Source organism: Salmo salar, chromosome ssa19, assembly GCF_905237065.1.
Source record: "Salmo salar chromosome ssa19, Ssal_v3.1, whole genome shotgun sequence".
Classification (NCBI taxonomy): Eukaryota; Metazoa; Chordata; class Actinopteri; order Salmoniformes; family Salmonidae; genus Salmo; species Salmo salar.
In genome coordinates, this window is record NC_059460.1 from 31,656,587 (window position 1) to 31,682,135 (window position 25,549).

At 41.9% G+C, this 25,549-nt stretch overlaps 1 protein-coding gene across 2 annotated transcripts in view; it reads left to right on the forward strand.

Moving 5' to 3' along the window:
* LOC106578734 (cadherin-7-like) overlaps positions 1-25,549 on the forward strand; it is a 115,205-nt gene that overhangs the window by 46,093 nt on the left and 43,563 nt on the right. Inside the window, exons 4-9 of one of the 2 annotated variants that reach the window (XM_045702227.1) lie at positions 13,725-13,892; positions 15,582-15,766; positions 18,527-18,780; positions 20,010-20,187; positions 20,579-20,585; positions 23,709-23,788. In XM_045702227.1, coding sequence (XP_045558183.1) covers positions 13,725-13,892; positions 15,582-15,766; positions 18,527-18,780; positions 20,010-20,187; positions 20,579-20,585; positions 23,709-23,788 — 872 coding nt within the window. Of the gene's footprint in view, positions 1-13,724; positions 13,893-15,581; positions 15,767-18,526; positions 18,781-20,009; positions 20,188-20,578; positions 20,586-23,666; positions 23,789-25,549 lie in introns of both variants that reach the window. The other variant, XM_014157864.2, reaches the window with a different exon arrangement.

The following is a 25,549-nucleotide window of genomic DNA, read 5'->3' on the forward strand; positions in this document are numbered from 1 at the left end:
CAATATATACTGTGACCCAGTGTTAAATTTAACACTGGCAGTGTTGATTCAACGCTGGAGAATTTTCCATATACATTCTCTAAACTCAAGAATATATATTAGTTTTTTTTGTTTAATTCGACAAATATAAAGCAATGAAACTGCATAACATTGCTGGGATGTGAAGTAGTTGTTCTGACTCTTGGGGTGCTTCGTTGGAGGGTACAGCTGTTGTCCTCGGCTACAGCTAGCTAGTTGGCTCATTAGCCACCACCCCACTGTGGGGGACGCTAGCTTCATGCAAAGCACTCTGGGAAGAAAACAGAACATTGGGCGTAGTTCCATTATTTTTGGCTTATCACCATCTTTTTCTTCTTGCAACACATCCAGGGGAGATCTGCTTACATGCTGAGGTTTTATAAGTCAGACAGACTTATAGACAATAAGTGAACTCACTGATTTATTAAAAGTTAACTTATCATTTTCTTGAATTAACAGTCATCTTTTTACAGAGTCCATGAGACTGGGTGGGCAAGTAGCATCAAGCAAGTCCCCTGATTCAATACCATATGCGTTTCAGGAAGTTCAGACTAGCAGACAGTGGAAGCATTTTCATGCTGTGAAGCCTAGCACATTAGTCTGTGCGGGGAACAAGGTTGATGGAAATTTGACTTCTTGAATGTGTGCTCAAAATGATCTTTAACAGAGTTAGCGAGACCACTTCAGCTCCGCAATAAGTCTCAACTGAGAATTTGTGACATCAATACTAATCAGAGTGAGCCGACATTTGCTTAAGTGATGTTTAAGCAGCATATCTACCCCATAAAGGCTCATTACTATGTCTGCATAGTTATTTTTACTAAAAACTCATCCAGTTCAAAGAATGGAGCCCACACGCAAGCCATGATGTGTGTTTCATTACCTAAGAAGGCTCTTGAAATTTTATATTTTTTATTGTTTTAAGCGGTTGGGATTACTGAAGTGGCTACATAGTGTAGAAAGTGCAATGAAGAAAGAGTACTCTTCAGGCGGTGTAATAGTGCTCTTTGACTTCCTGGAAAGCCAGAACAGACTATGTTTCATGTATTTGCTGTGGATATTTCTGTGAAAATGTATTTTGAGTGGCACCTTAACTTTAGCATATTTGAACAGAATTTGTATGCACTTTACATGTGCAGACACAACATGGAGGAAATACAGTACATACTGCAAAGCTAAATCAAACTAATTGTGTCTGGCACAGGAAACAAGAAAATTAATTTACAATACATTTAAATGTGGCTACCTGTGAAGAAAAGACCAGAGGTGAATGCTGTTTCTATGACTGCAAACTACTAATTAGACCAATTCATTGAAAAAAGCTGTGCCTTAGCGAAGGGGTGACTGACAAAGTGCTCGTGCTGAAATGCACTCCTTGAGCTCGAGCTACACAGTAATACTGCACCACCAGCGATTAAGTGGTTGAGGAATAGTGGTCAAGGAGGTGGACAACGCCAAATGTGACTTGGAGGGTTTGAATCCTGGCTCACTTTGGTCAGGCAAGTCCCTATACTGGGAGTCTTTAATGGCAAATTGAATCCGCAAGGTGCCCTTGGGAAAAAAAGTGCTTAATCCTGAATAGCTTCAATAATTTTGAAGCTGTAAATGTAATGCATAATGTGGGCAAAATGCATAAATTGCTGTGGGTGACTGTGACCTATTAAGCCTCCATTTTGGAATGTAGCTCAGGAAATAGGGCACTTGAGTTTGAAGGGGAAATCAAAACGCGGTGCACTGCTAGGCGTTGAGGCTTGCATGTGGGTAATTGATGAAAGACTCAATTAATAAATGTAGCTATTAATGACTGTCTAGTCCGTCTACTGTTTTCTATGATACTCATTTGGCATTTTGGAATGGCATTAGTAGAAATGGACCATAACTAACAGGGATTAATAATGCACAGCTCCCTGCAAAACACACACACACACACACACTCACACACAAATGCACGCAAGTACTCAGTTTTGTACACCTTAGGTCCGAGATGAGCACTCGAGCACATCGGCAATGCCAGACATGTCTGCTTGCCTCAGACCTCTGTCCTAACGACGGGTGGGAGCGGAAAGGCCAGGTGTCTGTGCGAGGATTCATTATGTTTAAAAAAAAATGTAAGAGCGGGCCTGCATGCATTTCAATTTGATGTATGCGTTACTTCTGCAATGACAGCGTTTAGAGCTTCACCATCATCTTTTTCAGCTCCTCTGGTCATGAGGAAGGAGATCATTTAATTAAATGTAAAATGCTCAAATAAGGGACAAGGCCAATGCCAGTCTAGCTGCTCCCCAACTGTTTTCTCAGCGCTAAGATACCAAATACAGAGACTGGGAGATGGTTCCAAAACCTGGTAATCCCGTTCTGATTAAGATATTGCAGGGCCTTTTGGGAGCTTTCTACTCGAGGTGTTCTCTAATCTGTACAAGTCATGACACCAACCCACGCACACACACACAATTGTGAATCGCCTATGACGGAGATCCTTTTACAGTACTATCCACTCCAGTGACTGGAGGCCATTACAGCTCAGGGTAGGTATAAATCTGGCCTCACATCGTTATGCCACGTAGTGTGCAATACTATAGCTTTGCAAAAAATCCATTATCTCAACCCCTTCATCACATTTTGCATATACAGTAGCATTTCCTCCTGTATTTCAAATATAATAGTAATGTTACTGAAGATGAGTCACAATTATCTACGTCTCGTAATGTTACATAATTGTTAAATGTTACACCACATCCAGACCACCAAGAGATGGGACATTTAACGTATCATACAGAGTCAAGGTGGCGAATGATGACTCAGCTGATACTAGTTCCGTCTGGGTATCTTTCACAGTATGAGTGTAATGAACACAATGGGAGACAGAGATCTGGTTTCAAGCGCAGGGCGCAGCAGGTGTTTACTGTAAAGGACCACAGGAGGAGGCAGGTAGCTGGGTCCAGGGGCAGGCAGAAGGTTTTGGTTCAGTTTTTCTGTGCTCGGTTTTTTACTTAACAAATAGGGAACACTCAAAATGTGCATAACAATTTTAATCAAAATACAGCTGTAGACAGAAGTCAAAGATCAAACATCACACATACAACTGATGTCTCTCCTGAGTTCTGCCAAATAGGAGAAGTCCCAAGTTGCTTTTATCATGCTTGTAGTCAACCCCCTGTGATGTAACTGTCTACGTCACTACCTTCTACTCATGAGACCAAGCGCATGCATCCACAGCTATACAAACATAGTTTCAGCTTTATCTAAAGGCTTAGCAGTAAATGTCCGCTCCCCAAGTTGATTTATAGTGGCATGTCTAACTAGTCCCTTATCTCTTTCCCCTGCAGGGTTCTGTGTTTATCTTTGAGGTGCTTTTCTCACAGACAATTTCTTTATAAGAGGCAGAGACTAGAAAAGAACTGTGAAACAATTTTAAACCTTGTAATATACTTATATTGTTAATCTGTAGACTAGGACCCTATACATGTGGAGGAGGAGGGTCCCATAGCCCCTCCCCTTCTATTAATACAACATAAGCATAATCAATTATTATAATATGTCAAAGATATGGTGCAGCCCCTATCATGACCCCAATTTGACCCCATCAAAGGTCATACACAGGGACCCAAAAAGGCAACAGTTCAGGTAGGGAAAAGGCTCGTAACGTCGTCCGGGAGATCAGGCAATAGGTTGATAACAGGAAATCCGATAGGCAAAAGTACAGGCAGGGAATAGGCAAAAAAGCATCATTATTGAGGCAGACAAAAACTGTCATACATCGGAGGAGTAAATTACGGGAAAAACAGAGCTCCGTATAGAGGTGTGTCACAAAACAAACAATACCTCACAATGATGGGGTACAAAGAACTGAACTAAATAGTGTAAGATAATGACATACAGGTGTGTGAACAGGTGATCAGAATTCAGGTGATTGGGATCTGGAGAGTGAGCTGCGTTCAGGGCATATACGTGTTTGAGAGTGTGAGTTTGAAGCAGACGTTACAATGAGTGAGATCAATTTTTATTCAAATACGTATCTGTGCTCTGGGTTGGAATCTTTCAAAAGATAAGAGTTAGATGTAGAGTATGCCTAGAAGGTGGCTTTTCATGGACAAACTAAAAGTCAACCACCAGGCTTGGAGGTTGTACAATTCCCAGTATACTGTATATGGCCTGTTTTTATCTAACATGGATCAATTGGCTGTAAGTGGACCCCTCTGGCCTACGTCTCCTGTTTAAGTGTCCATCACCTTCATCAATACCTCTCATAGCTACACGGATGGTAGGCCAGAGGGGTTCCTATCCTAGCAAAGTGCTCCAGTCCCCACACTTTTATTTCCTCTTCCCTAGACAAATATCAAGGATCCTAGGCTTTCTGCAGGGAGAGTGGCCTACCCCTCTGCCACCAGCGCTGGGTAGAGGAAATGCGCGGCTGCTATAATGTGTATTTTCCGGCAACCCAGGGACACACGGCACAATGCCGATGCGGGGCCATGCCGTGACAGCCACAGAAGGATTTTAACCTCTATGGGCTAGGTGGGACGCTAGCGTCCCCCCCGTGGTGCACTCCATCAACAGCAGGTGCATTTCAAGAGCGGCAAATTTGAATCCAAATAAATGTCAAAATTCAAATTTTTCAAACATACAACTATTTTACACCCTTTGAAAGATAAACATCTCCTTAATCTAACCACGTTTTACGATTTCAAAAAGGTTTTACGGCGAAAGCATAAATTTAGAGTATGTTAGGACAGTACATTTACAAGAGTTGTGTGTAATGTTTTGTCAATTCAAAGACAGGGTCACCAAAACCATAAAACCAGCTAAAATGATGCACTAACCTTTTACAATCTCCATCAGATGACACTCCTAGGACATTATGTTAGACAATGCATGCATTTTTAGTTCTATCAAGTTCATATTTATATCCAAAAACAGCATTTTACTATGGCATTGATGTTGAGGAAATCGTTTTCCCTCCAATAACCGGCAGTCAAGTCAGCATCACAAATTAAATAATTAAAATTAGAAAACATTGGTAAAATATTATATTGTCATTTAAAGAATTATAGATTTACATCTCTTGAACGCAATCAACTTGCCAGATTTAAAAATAACCTTACTGGGAAATCACACTTTGCAATAATCTGAGCACTGCGCCCAGAAAAATACGCGTTGCGATACAGACTAGTCGTCATGTTGGGGAGATCTAAAATCGAAAATACTATGTAAATAATCCATTACCTTTGATTCTCTTCATCAGATGTCACTTCCAGGTATCACAGGTCCATAACGAATGTAGTTTTGTTCAAAAAAGCTCATCATTTATGTCCAAAAATCTCCGTCTTGTTAGCACATGATCTAAGCCCGCCGGACTTCACTTCATGAACGAGGGGAAAAAATATATTTATGTTCGTTCAAACATGTCAAACGTTGTATAGCATAAATCATTAGGGCCTTTTTTAACCAGAACATGAATAATATTCAAGGTGGACGAATGCATACTCTTTTATAACGTATTGGAACGAGGGTACCCAACATGAACTCGCGCGCCAGGTGTCTAATGGGCCATCATCGTTCCATGGCTCTTGTTCGGTCAGATCTCCCTCCAGAAGACTCAAAACACTTTGTAAAGGCTGGTGACATCTAGTGGAAGCAATAGGAAGTGCCAAAATATTCCTCAGCCAATGTGTTTTTCAATGGCATAGGTTTAAAGGTAATACAACACATCAGGTATCCACTTCCTGTCAGAAAATGTCTCAGGCTTTTGCCTGCCAAATGAGTTCTGTTATACTCACAGACACCATTCAAACAGTTTAAGAAACTTCAGAGTGTTTTCTATCCATATATAATAAGTATATGCATATTCTAGTTACTGGGTAGTATTAGTAACCAGATTAAATCGGGTACATTTTTTTTATCCAGCCGTGCAAATACTGCCCCCTAGCCCTAACAGGTTAATCATCGGCTCTCCCCAGGAACGACACGGCCGTGGTGCTGGGTTAACAGAGATGTGAAGCCTTTCTTTTCTTAGTGACATGATTCACTTGGTTTACTGCCGGCTGCAAACACAACCTATTTTCTTACAGGCTTCATTTAAAGTTTTTGGGGAAGCCGCTGTTGTTTTTTGGGGGGGTGGGGGGGGGGTAGTTTGGTAGCCATTAGCCAACTTTTTATAACAGCCAACTTCTTCTTCAGAAAGCTTTTTAAGAATGTTTTGTTCTTTCAAGTTAGAACTTTGTTTCTTTGTCTCTGTGGTGTCCCTAGAATTTCTAAGCAAACAGCTGGAGGTAGGGCTTTCTCCCGTTTTATTATTAACAGCAAATTCTTATTTACAATGACGGCCTACCCCAGCCAAACCTGGACGACGCTGGGCCAATTGTGCCCTATGAGACTCCCAATCACGGCCGGATGTGATGCAGCCAGGATTCGAGTCAGGGACTACAGTGATGACGCTTGCTCTGAGATGCAGTGCCTTAGACTGCTGCGCTACTCGGGAGCCAGAGTGGCACAGCTCCTATAGAGCTACATTTTTATGGAATTGTCTGCCTATCCATGTGAGAGACGCAGACTCAGTCTCGACCTTTAAGTCTTTACTGAAGACTCATCTCTTTAGTAGGTCCTATATTTGAGTGTAGTCTGGCCCAGGGATGCGAAGGTGAATGGAAAGGCACTGGAGTGACGAAACACCCTTGCTGTCTCTGCCTGGTCTGTTCCCCTCTCTCCATTGTCATTCTAATAATATAAGGCCTCAGGGGCTGAGTCACTGGCTTACTAGTGCTCTTCCATGCCGTCCCTAGGAGGGGTGCTTCACTTGAGTGGGTTGAGTCCCTGACCTGATCTTCCTTCCTCTTCTGCCTGCGGCTATGGAACCCTGACTTGTTCACCGGAAGTGCTACCTTGTCCCAGACCTGCTGTTTTCAAATCTCTCTCTCTACCACAGTTTTTCCTAGCCACCGTGCTTCTACATCTGCATTGCTTGCTGTTTGGGGTTTTAGGCTGGGTTTCTGTATAGCACTTTGTGACATCTGCTGATGTAAAAAGGGCTTTATAAATAATTTTGATTGATTGAGAGTTTTGTTAATTTTGTACCTCAGCTGGTTGAGGGACCTTTGTTGAATTGATGGCTTGAAGCTAGCTCTCTCATGCATGTCAGCAAACAGGGTTCACAGGTGTCACAGCAGCTGACACGAGCGCTGTTGATGCTCTTTAAATGGCTACAGGGTTACACAGTGGGAGAAACTAGCAGCAAACCTGATGAATTGATGAATGAGTGGATGGATGGAGGAAAGGGGGATACAGCTAGGATATAGGAGCAGATGGATGGATCCGATCCACACATCCACACATACAGTAGCTCCATAGACAGATACTTTGATCAACATGAACGCATCAGGAGTTAAAAATAAATCAGCTTATCGACTGACATGTTGATTCCTCGTCTTAAACAGGGAACTAAAGCATTGAAGAAGAGGCAGCTGTGGTTCTCCCATTAGGAAAACTTCACCCACAATTAATTAGTTTGTTCTGTATGGATATTGACAAATACTTGGCTTTATTGACCATCATTATGGCGTAGCGAGAGCATGGCAGAGGCCTCAGATAAAGAGGCGGACAGCGGCGTATAATTTCACTAATTGAGCCATTTACTTAGACTGGCCAATAACACTTTTCAGCTTGAGGGCTTTAATGGCATTGATAAAGAAAGACAGAGAGAGAAAAGAAAACACTTAACAGAGTCTTTGATTTGTAAGCATAACAAAGGTTTAGGCAGTTGGTCTAAATACCTCAACAATGTTTTTCCTCAGTGATCCCAGGCTTAATTTGTGAAATGTATGCATCCTTCTGTCAAGTCTCCAAGCTCTGTTCACAATGTTGCTATGAGAGTGTATGCTTTTGGGTAGTCAGCGGCAATGTTCTCTCTTTTTTTCATCACTGAGCAAATTTCAGGTCTGCTGAGCTGTCACGTCCTGACCAGTAAAAGGGGTTATTTGTCATTGTAGTTTGGTCAGGGCGTGGCAGGGGGTGTTTGTTTTGTGTGTTTCGGTGTTTTTTGGTTTAGGTTCCAGTGATTGAGCCTCCAGCGACGCTCCTCAGCCCTGAGCATCCAGCGACGCTCCTCAGCCCTGAGCCTCCAGCGACGCTCCTCAGCCCTGAGCCTCCAGCGACGCTCCTGAGCCTCCAACGAAGCTCCTCAGCCCTGACCCTCCAGCGACGCTCATCAGCCCTGAGCCTCCGGCAACGTCCCTCAGCCCTGAGCCTCCAGCAACGTTCCTCAGCCAATAGCCTCCAGCAACGCTCCTCAGCCAGGAGTCTCCAGCAACGCTCCTCAGCCAGGAGTCTCCAGCGACGCTCCTCAGCCAGGAGTCTCCAGCGACGCTCCTCAGCCCGGAGTCTCCAGCGACGCTCCTCAGCCCGGAGTCTCCAGCGACGGCCCTCAGCCCGGAGTCTCCAGCGACGGCCCTCAGCCCGGAGTCTCCAGCGATGCCCCTCAGCCCGGAGTCTCCAGCGACGCCCCTCAGCCCGGAGTCTCCAGCGACGCCCCTCAGCCCGGAGTCTCCAGCGACGCCCCTCAGCCCGGAGTCTCCAGTGCCGCCTCTCAGCCCGGAGTCTCCAGCGAAAACCAGCTTTTTACATTAACATTTACATTTAAGTCATTTAGCAGACGCTCTTATCCAGAGCGACTTACAAAATGGTGCATTCACCTTATGATATCCAGTGGAACAACCACTTTACAATAGTGCATCTAAATCTTTTAAGGGGGGGGTTAGAAGGATTACTTTATCCTATCCTAGGTATTCCTTAAAGAGGTGGTGTTTCAGGTGTCTCCGGAAGGTGGTGATTGACTCCGCTGTCCTGGCGTCGTGAGGGAGCTTGTTCCACCATTGGGGTGCCAGAGCAGCGAACAGTTTTGATTGGGCTGAGCGGGAACTGTGCTTCCTCAGAGGTAGGGGGGCCAGCAGGCCAGTGGTGGATGAACGCAGTGCCCTTGTTTGGGTGTAGGGCCTGATCAGAGCCTGAAGGTATGGAGGTGCCGTTCCCTTCACAGCTCCGTAGGCAATCACCATGGTCTTGTAGCGGATGCGAGCTTCAACTGGAAGCCAGTGGAGAGAGCGGAGGAGCGGGGTGACGTGAGAGAACTTGGGAAGGTTGAACACCAGACGGGCTGCGGCATTCTGGATGAGTTGTAGGGGTTTAATGGCACAGGCAGGGAGCCCAGCCAACAGCGAGTTGCAGTAATCCAGACGGGAGATGACAAGTGCCTGGATTAGGACCTGCGCCGCTTCCTGTGTGAGGCAGGGTCGTACTCTGCGAATGTTGTAGAGCATGAACCTACAGGATCGGGTCATTTTTACATTAGCATGTGACGTTCAGAACTAGCAAACATACCGAAAACTTCCGGTGAATTTACTAAATTATTCACGATAAATGTTCACAAAAACATAACAATTATTTTAAGAATTATAGATACAGAACTCCTTTATGCAATCGCGGTGCCAGATTTTAAAATAGCTTTTCGGCAGAAGCACATTTTGCTATATTCTGAGTAGATAGCTTGCCATCACGGGCTAGCTAATTTGACACCCACCAAGTTTGGCGTTCACTAAACTCAGAATTACTATAAGAAAAATTGGATTACCTTTGCTGTTCTTCATCAGAATGCACTCCCAGGACTTCTACTTCATCCACAAATGTTGTTTTGGTTCAAAATAATCCATAGTTATGTTCAAATATCCTCTGTTTTGTTCTTGCGTTCAAGACACTATCCGAACGGTGACGCGCGGACGCATGTCGTGACAAAAAATTTCAAAATATTCCATTACCGTACTTCGAAGCATGTCAAACGCTGTTTAAAATCAATTTTTATGCGATTTTTCTCGTAAAATAGCGATAATATTCCGACCGGGAGACGTCTTTTTTGTTCAAAGACTGAAAATGTAGAATGGCCCCTTCACGTGCATGCGCCCACCCGTCTCATTGTTCTCAGATTGACCACTATCCAAATGCGCTACTGTTTTTCAGGCAGGGGCTGCAAAGTCATCATTCAATGTTCTGGCGCCTTCTGAGAGCCTATGGGAGCCTTAGAAAGTGTCACGTTACAGCAGAGACCCTCTGTTTTCAATAAAGAGGGTATAGAAGGCCAAGAAATGGTCAGACAGGGCACTTCCTGTACAGAATCTTCTCAGGTTTTGGCCTGCCATATGAGTTCTGTTATACTCACAGACACCATTCAAACAGTTTTAGAAACTTTAGGGTGTTTTCCATCCAAATCAAACAATTATATGCATATTGTAGTTTCTGGGCAGTAGTAATAACAGATTAAATCGGGTACGTTTTTTTATCCGGATGTGAAAATACTGCCCCCTACCCTAGAGAGGTTAAGTGTTTTCTTTAATAAATTAAGAAGATGAGCACTTTACCCGCTGCGCATTGGTCCAATCCTTACGATGCCTATGACATGAGCGCAAACTTCAACTTTGTGAAAATGCTGTGCAACTTCCAGCTGGCGTTTATTGTGAATACTGAGGCTCTACCCGCTTTAAAAAAATTTTTTTTACAGTGGCCATGTTGTCTTCTGTGGCTAATTGATCATAATATAGGCTACTCTGGCCTACCATCAAAAACAATGGAGAAATGCATCCCATAACATTTTAACATGGAAATAGCTGTTCTATCATCAGCCTACAGTAGCAGCCAATGTGTGGTGTTTAATGTAGGCCTACATTTCATAAGACTCCTTCAGACAAGGAGGTGACTGAAAATGTTGCTGTGTTTTTTGATGCAAGAAACCAGTTTACAAAATAAAAAGCATTATTATTCCCATTCCATTATTACAGAGAATCAGACAAATTATGCTACCCTCTGCCTATTTGCTACTTAGCTTTATTCAAGCCTGTCTCAAAATGCAACACTAGCCCTTTAGGACAAAAAAAAAGCTTTTTACCTGACTCGCTTTTCAAATTTGCCTAGAAATGTACACATTTTGTGCTCGTAGGAAGCAATCACTCCCCTATTGCTGACTACAAATGATCTATAACTACGCTAATAACTCACTAAGTAGCAAAGGATATGAACAAAATGTGCACAAGTGGCTACATGCAGCTCTCGCTTTGATCTCAAAACAAGCACATCTACTCGCAATCGCTCATGCTCTCATCACAGTGCAGTTCAAAGTAAATGGCACAGATCCATATATGGCAATGCTCTATTTGCATATAGGCCTACTGCAGCTCTGATTGTCTATGTCACACCGGTCTGTGTAGACTATGGGCTGAGTAGTGCATGTCAATGCAATAGAATCCTACTCCGATGCGCTCTGCCTAAACAAAATCTCTTGCATAGTTTGTTTTGTTTCTGCATGATGCATTAAAAGTGACTCATTTTGAATTCATTTAATCACAATTGCCACAGTAAAGGGAAATGTTGATAGTGTTAACAGGGAAAACTCTCCAACAGTGGTCACCAACCATTTCTGAGTCAAGATCACTTCCTGAGTCAAAATGTAAGCCGAGATCTAACGTAATTCGAGATATATATATTTTTTTACCTAACATAAAAAATGTACGTCTATGCAACATTAACCAGTTAAAAACAGTACTGTAGCAATGAGGTTTGTGGTGTAAGTTAAAGCCCCAATACATTATCACCGCATAATGGCTTTACTTGAATTGCCCTGCCACTGCATTGTTGTTTGGGACATTTTAAAATTATATTTCAAAATTTGAGGTAGGCTACATGATCACACCGGTAATAGATCTGTTGTTGTATTCATTGTGAGGCACAGCTGAATGAGCATTGAAATAATTAGCTTTTTATTTTTATTTTACTGGGCTGATGGTGCCTGCATTTGATGGTCAGTCTCTGCGGAGGGAGAGAGCAGCAGACCTAGGGTCCGCCTCTCAACATCCCTTTCCCTTTCTTCCACTAACACTGACCAAAAAGGATCGAGTTGCACCGCATTATTTCTGCCTCATGCTCAAAATCATGTTGTTACTCCTATGAAAAGAGAAAGTGAAATATTCCTCGATATTAAAAAAGACCCAAGCCGCTAATAATAGCAACACAAGCCTATAGATACGCTTTCCTACTCATTAATTACTGCTGCAGTGCTTGTTGTAGGGTTGAGTGGAAATAGGAAAAACACACATTTTATGGCTTATAAAAGTGTTGACAGTGCTGGCTAAGTATTTAAACATGAACTCAGTCATAAAAACAGCAGCTCCTTGCTGTGTTTGTTGACAGTCTCCTTCTAGTCATGGTTTTAAACATTTTGAAATATCACAGTATCAATTTTGCTGTAGCTTTCTTTTATGCCTGCTACATTATTGCAGGCACGGTAATCTGAGCCATCCGATTGGCCAGCGGTAGATTTATAGTGCACTTGATTTTCTCTCTGGGCCCGCCGGGAAGGCAGGGTTTGTACCTTCAGACACATGAAATGGTTCAAAATGGCAACAGTTCGCCTACCCGGCACACAGGGCAGCTGCATTGGGTGCATCTACGGCAACGAATAACAAAAATAGGAACACATGGCTATGAATGCCTTGGGGAACGACCAGTCGATCGCAATCGCCAGGTGACCACTGCTCTAGAAAATTGAGTGAAATTCAATATCGTGCTTCTCTTTCTGGGCTACTGCTCTTACACGCATGTGCGCAGTTTAGAGGGAACATTGGTCAGCAGGTGTAGGGGTACACACAGGTAAATAAGCTTCTAAAGCATTTTTTCCAAAGACAATATAAATAATTTACTATTATTTACATTAGAGACAAGTGGACCTCTATGCATGACTTCTAATCCATGCATACATACTTAGCCTACTTAGCCTACATACATACTTAGCCTACTTAGCCTTACGGTTGTAAAGACACAATTCTCATGTTTTATTTACTACAAAAGAGAGATTAGAAATGTTAGTTTCCAAATAAGTCATACCAATTTATTTGCATTGTTTAAGCAAATCAAAGTCCGGACCATACAATGTCAAAAATGCCCTACAAGAGAGTTAGAGCAAGGAAACGTACGTGATCCAATTTTTCAGGAGCTACTTAATGAGTAATCTTCCATGTTCTGTTGGAATCCCCAATAAATGCCTTTTAATAAATGAAACTGAGTTACTGTTTTTCCTAAGTAAGTCGTTAACTATGAATGCAACAGTAATTGCCTTGGAAGGATTATGACTTTTTTTCCATTCAAGATTTGTGGTAATTTTGTGGGATTATTGTTATAATTTTTCCAGTTAAGAGTTAAAGTGCTGATTTCAAATGTTATTAGTCGGTGTATTTCTTCCAAAGCAAAGCAACTGCACTGGGCCACGGCCTTTGCTTCAGACTAAAATTTACTCAGGACCTTGCAGAGATACTGTATAAAGTTGACCACAATAGTGTTTGGACTGCACACTTGTTGCAAAAATTAAAGATAATATTGCATGTTTGACACTTTGAGTCCATGTAAATTCTGTATGATGAATAGATTATGACAGAGTAAGACAGACAGGTAATACATTCCTTGACAACACAGGTACAGCTGAGAAAACTATGCTTTCACCCCTTTGCTCTCCGTTCAAAAATGTCCCATCATCCCCGCTCTCTCTCTCTCCTCTCTTGTCACCCCTCTCTCTATCCATTCCTGTCCTTCCCTCCTCTCTCACCACTCTTGTCATCCCTTTCTCTTCTTTCCTGTCATCCCTCTCTCTATCTCTGAATCGCCCTCTTTCTCCTCTCCAGGCATCATCCGGACAGCGCTGCCCAACATGGACCGAGAGGTGAAAGACCAATACGTTTTGGTCATCCAGGCCAAAGACATGGTGGGCCAGATGGGCGGCCTTTCAGGCACCACCTCTGTCACGATCACTCTCACCGACGTCAATGACAACCCGCCACACTTCTCTCGTAGTAAGACTGAGTCCTTTATGCTCTGTGCGTCACTGACACTGACAACATTCAATCTACTGTGTCTCTCTCCCTCGCAGACAATGCCCTGAACCCCTCCATTCACTGTCATCTCAGTCTCACATTTGACATGAATCTCTAAAATCACTCACATTCACAATGACAGTTTTGGGGAGAAAGCTTTGAGTGTAAATGTAGGCTATACTTTATATTGCAGATTCATTTAACCACAGTACCCCTTTCATGCATATGTGTAAATTCGATAAACATTGTGTATCTCTCCATCTGATCATCAGGGTGTTCACAGCACATTTATGACTTTTTTGATCAAAGGCTTCAAATGTAGGATACCCTAGGAGGTATAAACCTCTCCTCCCCTCACTCCATGTCAGAGCAGGGAGTGAGGGGAGAATGTAGATACCAGGATTAGGCCAAAAAAAAATTGTCATCAGCCTATTTCACAGCCCACTAATGGGTTCCAGGTCAGGCGTTGGGATTCAAAGGTGTGAGGTGTTTCTCATGATAATCTGTGGCCCCGGCAATTGCTTTACCGCTGATAGTCCTAACGACCGGCCGCTTTAACCAAGCACTGTTGTCCTAGGAAGAAAGAGGCTTTGGGACCAGACTTGGTGAAAAGCCCCCCCCCCACCCGTATCCCCCTCACCCCCCACCCAAGGTCATGGGTCAGTATTACACAGCACCACAGTTTATAGAGTCTAGAAACACTAGACCTTGGAGGATAGGAGGGGAGGCTGGAGGAAGGTGGCAAAGAGGGGCATACACCGTATGAGGGAAGGGGAGGAAAGCCTTTTTGTCTTTTAAGGAGCCTCTATTCCATGGCAAATTAATAAGCCATTACAAAGATTACAAGACAGCAAACAATGTCAGGAGGGCAATGTCGGGAGCCACTGGGGTGAGCTCTGCCATAGTGATTGGTGAAATTATGATTGTGAATATGATTCCCTCCTTTTATGCTTTAAGTCGGAGAAGTGCAGACAAGACTTTGGGAACACAATGGGAGAGTTTGCATGTAATAGAATCTTCCAGTAGACATTTCATCCCACCAAAACACACAGTTGAAGTCGGAAGTTTACATACACTTAGGTTGGAGTCATTAGAACTCGTTTTTCAACCACTAAACTTCTGACCCACTGGGAATGTGATGAAAGAAATATTCTGACATTTCCCATTCTTAAAATAAAGTGGTGATCCTAACTGACCTAAGACAGGGAATTTTTACTAGGATTAAATGTCAGGAATTGTGAAAAACAGAGTTTAAATGTATTTGGCCAAGGTGTAACTTCCGACTTCAACTGTATTATGCACGGATCGGGGACTCTTCCATTCACTTTGGTCAAGAAATATTATGTTTCATGTAGCGTGGAGTGGTCAGAATGTGTAATACATTTTCATGTGAATACAAACAACTCCATTGTTCTAAAAGTTGTAGGTTCAAGAAAAAATATTTGTCCTTACCACCATAAATGTATTCAATGTAAAACTACTTATTAAATATAATGTCACTATTTCCTCTTATAAATTGAGAAGAAAAAAAACAAATCCATTAATTTGCTGTTTTACCAGTCATTGTGAGAGAGGGAAATCACAGGCAGCTGGGGGGCAATATAAATATGAGCTGCTAAGGAGTAAGGAAACCACCTCATCTCTAACCACTACTCCGCTATCCTCCAGAGAACTATCAGTACACTGTGCTGGAGTCCTTGCCTGTGGCATCCGTGGTGGCCAGGGTCAAGGCTGTGGATGCAGACATAGGCCCCAACGCAGAGATGGAGTATAGGATCATGGAGGACGGACCTGGATTGTTCAACATCACTACAGATGAGGACACGCAAGAGGGCGTCATCATCCTTCAAAAGGTACACATGCAGAGATTTTGTATCCATCCAAAAATTGTTTTTCTATGGAGCTCATACATTCATGGACAATGTTGTTTTTACACATGCAACACTTCTGACTTTGTCCGTCAAAAGTTTAAGTCAAACTTTTGGCGGACAAAAACGGATAGTGACGAATGCATATCTTTCATCCGTTTCCATCGATCTCTATCTGGCCATGGCCTTGCACTGTCCAAAGATGATGACTCACTCTGAGAATGTGATGGGATGCTATGGCGTAGCAGAGTTGTGTAATATTAATGCTTTGATGTCTAGCTTCAATTGCATTATAGGCATACGTTTTTTTCAGTTGACCAATTATAATGGCTTTTATTTTATAGCCTATAGCACTCATAAACTTCACTTACTTTTTACTTAGTGGTCGAAATATAAAACATTACTGCTATGTCAATAGTTTATTTACTTGCAGGCTATTTTAGTGTTTTTTGAAGGTTTAAAAAGATATCCCCAGGCCACTCAAGAATTTGAGACTGGCCGCCATGAGACTTTGTAGGTGTGAGAGCTATTGTTGGCCCCAAGCCAGTTGTCACCGGGTTCAATCTGATCTTTTGTTTGTTTTCACCATCACCAGTCATAGACGAGTACCACAGAGTGGAAAGTCATACAGACAATAAACACAGACAATAAATCTGTCACATCAATGTCCCATATTATAGGGCTACAACTGTGAGTCAATAAGACAAAAATATGACAATATACCTTCTAAACACTCCCATTTTTAAATGCCTTTCAACGTGATGTGTTGTGTGCCTTTTCTTGCAATTAAAAACTTGCTTTCACACTACACAGTAAGTCAATATAAAAATGTCTGGATGAAAGAGTCTGATTATGTGCAAGGTTGGATAGGGTTGTTGTATTTCTTCAATATACTGGTGTACCACGAGACCATGTTGGCATGAGCGATGCGCATTCAAATACAGTATCTTTATGGCTTGCCCTCACCATTTATAGCAAATGTGGCCAGTGCTTATAAACTAGCCAATCAGAACATGCTTTACCTTGATTGGAAAGTCACTCTGTTGATATCTGGAATTCGGCTGACCTATACTCTCAAGCCACAGTTGAAGTCAGAAGTTTACATACACCTTGGCCAAATACATTTAAACTCAGTTTTTCACAATTCCTGACATTTAATCCTAGTAAAAATTCACTGTCTTAGGTCAGTTAGGATCACCACTTTATTTTAAGAATGTGAAATGTCAGAATAATAGTAGAGAGAATGATTTATTTCAGCTTTTATTTCTTTCATCACATTCCCAGTGGCTCAGAAGTTTACATACACTCAATTAGTATTTGGTAGCATTGCCTTTAAATTGTTTAACTTGGGTCAAACATTGCGGGTAGCCTTCCACAAGCTTCCCACAATAAGTTGGGTGAATTTTGGCCCGTTCCTCCTGACAGAGCTGGTGTAACTGAGTCAGGTTTGTAGGCCTCCTTGCTCGCACACGCTTTTTCAGTTCTGCCCACAAATTGTATATAGGATTGAGGTCAGGGCTTTGTGATGGCCACTCCAATACCTTGACTTTGTTGTCCTTAAGCCATTTTGCCACAACTTTGGAAGTATGCTTGGGGTCATTGTCCATTTGGAAGACCCATTTGCGACCAAGCTTTAACTTCCTGACTGATGTCTTGAGATGTTTCTTCAATATATCCACATAATTGTCCTACCTCATGATGCCATCTATTTTGGCACCAGTCCCTCCAGCAGCAAAGTACCCCCACAACATGATGTTGCCACCCCCATGCTTCACTGCTGCCACCCCCGTGCTTCATGGTTGGGATGGTGTTCTTTGGCTTGCAAGCCTCCCCCTTTTTCCTCCAAACATAACGATGGTCATTATGGCCAAATAGTTGTGTTTTTTAACATGTGGAGCAGTGGCTTCTTCCTTGCTGAGCAGCCTTTCAGGTTATGTCGATATAGGACTAGTTTGGCTGTGGATATAGATACATGTGTTCCTGTTTCCTCTAGAATCTTCACAAGGTCCTTTGCTGTTGTTCTGGGATTGATTTGCAATTTTCACACCAAAGTACGTTAATCTCTAGGAGACAGAATGCGTCTCCTTCCTGAGCGGTATGATGGCTGTGTGTTTATACGCATGGTGTTTATACTTGCATACTATTGTTTGTACAGATGAACATGGTACCTTCAGGCGTTTGGAAATTGGTCCCAAGGATGAACCAGACTTGTGGAGGTCTACAATTTTTTTGTCTGAGGTCTTGGCCGATTTCTTTAGATTTTTCTATGATGTCAAGCAAAGAGGCACTGCGTTTGAAGGTAGGCCTTGAAATACGTCCACAGGTACACCTCCTATTGACTCAAATTATGTCAATTAGCCTATCAGAAGCTTCTAAAGCCAAGACATCATTTTCTGGAATTTTCCAAGCTGTTTAAAGGCTTAGTCAACTTAGTGTATGTAAACTTCTGACCCACTGGAATTGTGATACAGTGAATTATTAGTGAAATAATCTGTCTGTAAACAGTTTTTGGAAAAATTACTCGTGTCATGCACAAAGTAGATGTCCTAACCGACTTGTCAAAACTATAGTTTGTTAACAAGAAATGTGTGGAGTGGTTGAAAAACGAGTTTTAACAACTCCAACCTAAGTCTATGTAATCTTCCAACTTCAACTGTATGTTTTTTTATTAATATGAAATAGCTTTTTCTTTTCTTTCTTTTAATCTATATTTGTCTCTCTTTATTGGTGGTCTTACTTGTTTAGCCGTTAGACTTTGAGACCAAGAACAGCTTTAATGTGCGAATCGAAGCCACCAATCGGAACATCGACCCTGCGTTCGTGCACCTGGGTTCGTTCAGCGACACAACGTCGGTGAAGGTGACAGTGGAGGACGTGAATGAGTCGCCTGTGTTCTCAACGCAGCTCAGCAGGATGGTGGTCTCTGAGGACGCCAGAGTTGGCACCTCCATCGGGAGGGTCTCTGCGCACGATCCGGACTCCTCCAACAGTGCCATCAGGTAGAGCCCAGCTCTTCAGTTATTACACACCATCACAGCCAATCTCTCTGTTGTCCCAGCCAATTTCTGAAGTGGGACCTGTTTCCTAAAACAACTATACCCAGCTGGCCCTATTCAACAGAGTGGTGAATTCCAAGTCATTTCACCAATTATTTTCAACATGTTGCTACACCGTCAGGTTGACAGGAGGTCCAAACACCTTTAGAGTAGGACTGTAAATACACGTTCACCTTCTCACATCTCAGTAGAGACACATTTAAGCACCACCTACACAACACACTTAAACCACTGACACCATGAGTTCTAAACTCCCTCTGTGACTGTGTGACACACACTAAAGCCAGATGGTGTTGTGGTTTTTGAGGGAATGCAACATTTGCAAAAGTGAAATGTCATCAACAAGCGAAGGGCAATCCCCCAGAAGGGTCAACAGTCTGTACCAGCTACATGGCTTTTTTTGTTATATATATTTTTTAATGGCAACCACTCATAAACGCGATCTGCCCCATGTCACTCATGAGACTCCCTCTCATTATGTATTAATTGAAAATTAAAAGTGTTGTGTGGTGATATTCATGCTAGGACCCTTAGGATTGTTAGTAATGTTAATCAGAAAATCTAAGCCATTGTGGGTGTGGCGGCTCTCAGCGTCTTTAATAATCTTGCATAAAATGGCCCTACTAATGGTAACATTTAAATTATTGTGGAACTAATGCAACCAATTATATTGAGTACAATTACATTGAATAGTTCTCTTTGGATATAGGCTTATTGAAGTTGTCATTTTGTCCAGAAATATGAGCTGCTGTATAGGAATGGATAGTGTTTGTTCTGTGTTCAGAGTTAACCCATCTCTGTCTAACTTCTATCTTAAAAAAAGTTTGAGAGCAGTTCTCGTCAAAATCTAAAAGTTGAAGATGTATAGATCTCTCATTCATAGTTCAACATGATTGTTTTATCTAGCATTGTAAATGGATAAGACAACTACATCATTCCACATGTTGACAGCTCAGTAATGATCTGTACCAATGGACTGAATCCAAAAGCACTCTTAAATTGTTCATTTGGCACGTTTTGATGGTACAAAGTTCTTATTCCTCCAAAAGTGTTTCAGAGATACAGTTAATAATTTAAAATCAATAAGAACTTTCTACAAAAGGAAAATACCTCATCATAGCTATGTCTGTCTGTCTGACTTACTGACTGTGGATCGGTGTGTCTGTCTCCAGGTACTCCATAGATAGAAACACAGACCTGGAGCTTTTCTTCATTGTGGATGCTCTGAGTGGGGTCATCAGTACTGCCAAGCCCCTGGACCGAGAGGTCAACTCTGTCCACAACCTCACCATACTCGCCATGGAGAGCCGTAAGAGCACGCACACACAACTTTCCACATCAGGCCTCAAAGTCAGACTAGTCAATGTTTTATAAAGGCCCTGCATGAAGTATTGTAGTCCCTTCTGCGACGGAGGCGAATGTTAATTCTGACCTATGGCGGTCACTGCGACCTCTGGGTCTCCGTGAGTCATGGCGTGTGTGAGGAGCGAGCTGCTGACTAAGGGCAGGCGCAGGCGATGGTAAATCCGCTAGTGAACTATGCTAATGTGAGGAGAGGTGCTGTGATGCCTTTGACTCATCCCTCCACAGCTTCAAGGACAAAGGCACTCGCTCATCCCCTCTGGCCCACTCTGCCACGCAGACACAATGGATAGGAATCATCTCACAAGCTCCATTAAACGACATACTAGTTACTCTACTAAGTAACTATAATCAGTATGAGTTTAAAACCACAATGAAGATAAAATGTACATCAAATTGTCATTGTATCAGTCTTGCACTCAATGCACAAATAGTCACAAAACCAAACATGGTAGTCTTCATCACTCAAGTAAATGCATTGTGATTCAAGCACAAATATAAGCCTAACACGAATGATTCCTTGTTACTCTCAATAGAGTAACACAAAGTAAACATTAATAATAACAGTGCAAAATGTCTCAACAGCCCTTCACTGAGGAAACATTGGCCTCTGACACACAGTCAGAGGCTATAGAATCAGACGTCCAGGCAGTCTCTCTCAGAGCCCAGGACGCCTTATTACGCCTTTTAGAGTAAAATGGGCTTTTGTAACAAAAGAGGGGAAAGAAGCACTTCTTCATGCATTTGAGCCGCGGTCGGATTGCGCCCACATTTCATCCGCGCTCCGACTTTGCTCTAAAGACGCCAATGACAACAAGTCTGTGCCCCGGGGTGCCACGTGTCCTTTTTATTACCAAATCAGCCATCCCCAAATGTCAGCCAACACGTCATCTCTGCTGTCAGCGTGGCTGCCGACGCCAGGCTAAATCATTGTCCATCCAGGCTTTCAGAAGCCAGCCTTTTATTCAGTGCTGCATTTGTGTGAGAGCCTGTGGTACAGGATGGCCAGTGCTACTACAGTCACTTAGGCTGTGTCTGAAATGGCACCCTATATTCTATATACTGCAGTACTTTTGACCAGAGGTGGACTCTATCAGTGGAGGCTCCTCAGAGGAGGAAGGGCAGGACCATCCTCCTCAGTGAATTTCAAAAGTTATCCTTTTAAGATAAAACTATATTAAATATATTCACGTCACTTGTCATGACTTGCCCTTTGGGGAGGATCATATGCGCCCCCCCCCTCGCTCTCTCTCCACAGTTTATGAGGGTCATAAATACCTGCAGGAAAATGCTCTCTCCCACTCTCAGAAATTGACGTTAAATCCCTTTGTTACCACAGAGAGAGACGTTGCGGTACGGTAACATCAAAAAGGTAGAAAAATTAAACAGTATTTCTGTAATCCAAACATTTGGAATGGTCCATGTGTATTTAAAGAACAATCCTGTTGAATTTGTTAATAATTTGCAATGTAACTAAGGACAGTAGAACAACATAACTGTATCTCTGAATGTGTATAATTCTCAGTGATCAGATTCACATTCAAATGTTTGGGAACTGACATGATTAAATATGAAACTATTTGTGAGAAGATGTAATGTGATGTTAGCCTTCAAAATTAGAGAATTGTTTTTCATATGAAGTCTTAACCAAGTGAGTGGCCACGCCCATGTGAGCACAGACATTACGAAAAAAGGAGGGAATGCCCCCTACCCCCTAGGGACTTTTCATTGCAGTATGTAGCAATCAATGTGTAACCTATTCTGTATGTGTTTATGTAATTCTGTGTGATTATTTAGTTAGCAATTAAATAATTAAGCCAATTTGTATATCGCTGATTCATCATTTATGCCAGGGTTCGTGCAGATATTCAAGGATTTTGCGACATTCAGAATGAGGCTAATAGAAGGTAAACAATTAATGACTAATGTCAGATATATTATATCTAAGAGTTAATTTGAGAAATGCTAACTCGTTAAATAAAATGTTTCCATGGTGCTCCAAGATTGCTGATGAGTTGATTGTTACAGGAGTAATTAAATCATCGTAATAATTAAACATAGTTTTTCGATTTGATAAAACAATCGTCAACATTAATGATAGTCCAAAGACACGACACCCAAATAATTGATTAAAAAATACTGTTCTGCAATTAAGGTCTACAGTAGCCTTAACAGCACTATGTAGGGTAGCACCATGGTGTAGCCAGAGGACAACTAGTTTCTGTCCTCCTCTGGGTACATTGACTTCAATACAAAACCTAGGAGGATCTTGGTTCTCATGCCCTTCATAGACTTAGACAGTAATTATGACAACTTCCTGAGGACATCCTCCAACCTATTAGAGCTCTTGCAGCATGAATTAACATGTCCACCCAATCAAATAATTAGAAAATGAATCTAGGATTGAATGCATAAGCTACAGCTAGCTAGCAGAGCATAAAATGTGGTGAGTAGTTGACTCAGAGAGAGAATGACAATAGTTGAAGAAATAAATGTTTTCAAAACGGTTAAAAATTGAAGGAGAAGCAAAAGAGAGAGAGCTATATTTCAGTGATTTTTTTGGTCACTTTCTCTTTCACTTACTTAGCTATCAAATGCAGCTAGCTTGTTTAGCCTACTCAAACACCCAGCTCAATCAGAGAGGGATGCCATGTTAGCTAGCTTGCTATTGCTATACAACACTGGAACTTTTCCAAGTCAAGGTAAGCTTTTAGTTTTATAAATGTATTGCCACCGTGGTCTGCCGGTGTAACTGCTAAACTGCTTGTTGACTGTACTGCATGATTGTAGTGGATTTAGTAATGGGTTACTTGTAGTAGCTATGTTGACTATGGCATTGTGTATAGGCTGTGTGTAGTTGTTACCGGTTATGGCTTGGAAATGTTTTATTTCTCAATATTTTCTCTTGACCTGTGCACCTAAGTTGTAAACTTTCATTCATGGGCTAGGTTGTAACAACCTCATGATGGGTATAGAGAAAACCTATCAATGTTACATTGCGCATCCAATATGCTGTAATAGAAAAAAGGCCATGCTCATAAAATATTTTTGGGTCTTCCCTCATCTTAAACGACACTGACCGCCACTGCTCCAGATAGTGCACTATTTAGGGTATAGGATGCAATGTCGTAAGCATCCCTAGCCATTTTCACCTAAGCTTTAGCTCCGCTCCAATCGTAATTAGCTGCCTGATCATGTTGGCTGATCCTCACCAGAGCAACTAAGGATGACAGCTGATTGTGAATGCCTTGGATATGTCATTAGAATGGGCACTTTTGGCCACAGTTTTGCTCATTTCGCTCAACCTTTGTGATGAATTAAAAAGACATGAGAAAGATTGATAGTAGGGTAAGTGGATGAAGGTTAACAAAGTTAAGTCAGTAAAGTACTGACGGGAACCAGCTATGCTTATAAAATCTTGTTCTCTCTCTCCTCTCTGTCTACTTCTCTCCCTCCCTCTTTTTCAGAGGATCCAACAAAGATAGGAAAAGGTTTTGTGGCCATCACAGTGCTGGACATCAATGACAACGCTCCGGTGTTTGCCATCGAGTATGAGACCCTCCTATGTGAGAATGCAGCTCCTGGACAGGTGAGAAACTGGAGATACATTATCTGATGGGGAAGGAAATTATTGGTACTGCATTCTCCAACCTTGTTGATTCAGTTCATATTCAGATTTACCCACTGCTTATTTGCACTTAACTTGTTATGGATATGGGGCAGTATTTTCATGGCCGGATAAAAAACATACCCAATTTAATCTGATTATTACTCCTGCCCAGAAACTAGAATATGCATATAATTATTAGCTTTGGATAGAAAACACTCCAACATTTCTAAAACTGTTTGAATGGTGTCTGTGAGTATAACAGAACTCATTTGGCAGGCCAAAACCTGAGAAGATTCCAAACAGGAAGCGCCCTCTCTGACTATTTCTTGCCCTTCTTGATCATCTCTATCCAAAACAGGGGATCTCTGCTGTAACGTGACATTTTCTAACGCTCACATAGGCTCTCAGAAGGCGCCAGAACGTTGAATGATGACTTTGCAGGCCATGGCTGAAAAACAGTAGCGCATTTGGATAGTGGTCGATCTGAGAACAATGAGACTGGGGGCGCGTGCACGAGACGACTCCATGTTTTTATTTTTTCGTCTTTGAACGAAAACAGGGTTTCCCGGTCAGAATATTATCGCTTTTTTACGAGAAAAATCCCATAAAAATAGATTTTAAACAGCGTTTGACATGCTTCGAAGTACGGTAATGGAATATTTTGAAATGTTTTGTCACGAAACGCACCGGGCGCGTCACCCTTCATTACCCTTCAGATAGTGTCTTGAACGCACTAACAAAACGCCGCTATTTGGATATAACTATGGATTATTTGGAACCAAACCAACATTTGTTATTGAAGTAGAAGTCCTGGGAGTGCATTCTGACGAAGAACAGCAAAGGTAATCCAATTTTTCTTATAGTAAATCTGAGATTTGTGAGGGCCAAACTTGGTGGGTGTCAAAATAGCTAGCCATGATGGCCAGGCTATCTACTCAGAATATTGCAAAATGTGCTTTCACCGAAAAGCTATTTTAAAATCGGACACCGCGATTGCATAAAGGAGTTCTGTATCTATAATTCTTAAAATAATGTATGTTTTTTGTGAACGTTTATCGTGAGTAATTTAGTAAATTCACCGGAAGTGTTCGGTGGGAATGCTAGTTCTGAACGTCACATGCTAATGTAAAAAGCTGTTTTTTTATATAAATATGAACTTGATTGAACAAAACATGCATGTATTGTATAACATAATGTCATAGGAGTGTCATCTGATGAAGATCATCAAAGGTTAGTGCTGCATTTAGCTGTGGTTTTGTTTTTTGTGACATTATATGCTAGCTTGAAAAATGGGTGTCTGATTATTTCTGGCTGGGTACTCTGCTGACATAATCTAATGTTTTGCTTTCGCTGTAAAGCCTTTTTGAAATCGGACAGTGTGGTTAGATAAAGGAGAGTCTTTAAAATGGTGTAAAATAGTCATATGTTTGAAAAATTGAAGTTTTGGGATTTTTTAGGAATTTGTAATTCGCGCCACGCCTATCATTGGATATTGGATCAGGTGTTCCGCTAGCGGAACGTCTAGATGTAAGAGTTAAGCATCCCATTAGATGAGAACTTTTAACATTCAAGATATTGCCTTACCCACACGCAATATTTGATTCCCATTGGCAACCTGAGAAACAAATGTAAATAAAATCAGCATCAGCCTCAGACTGTGTATCATCCCTTTTCAAAGCTTGAGGTCAAGTCGAGGGAGACACATTTGTCAGATCCACATTTTTAGATCAAATTGCAGGC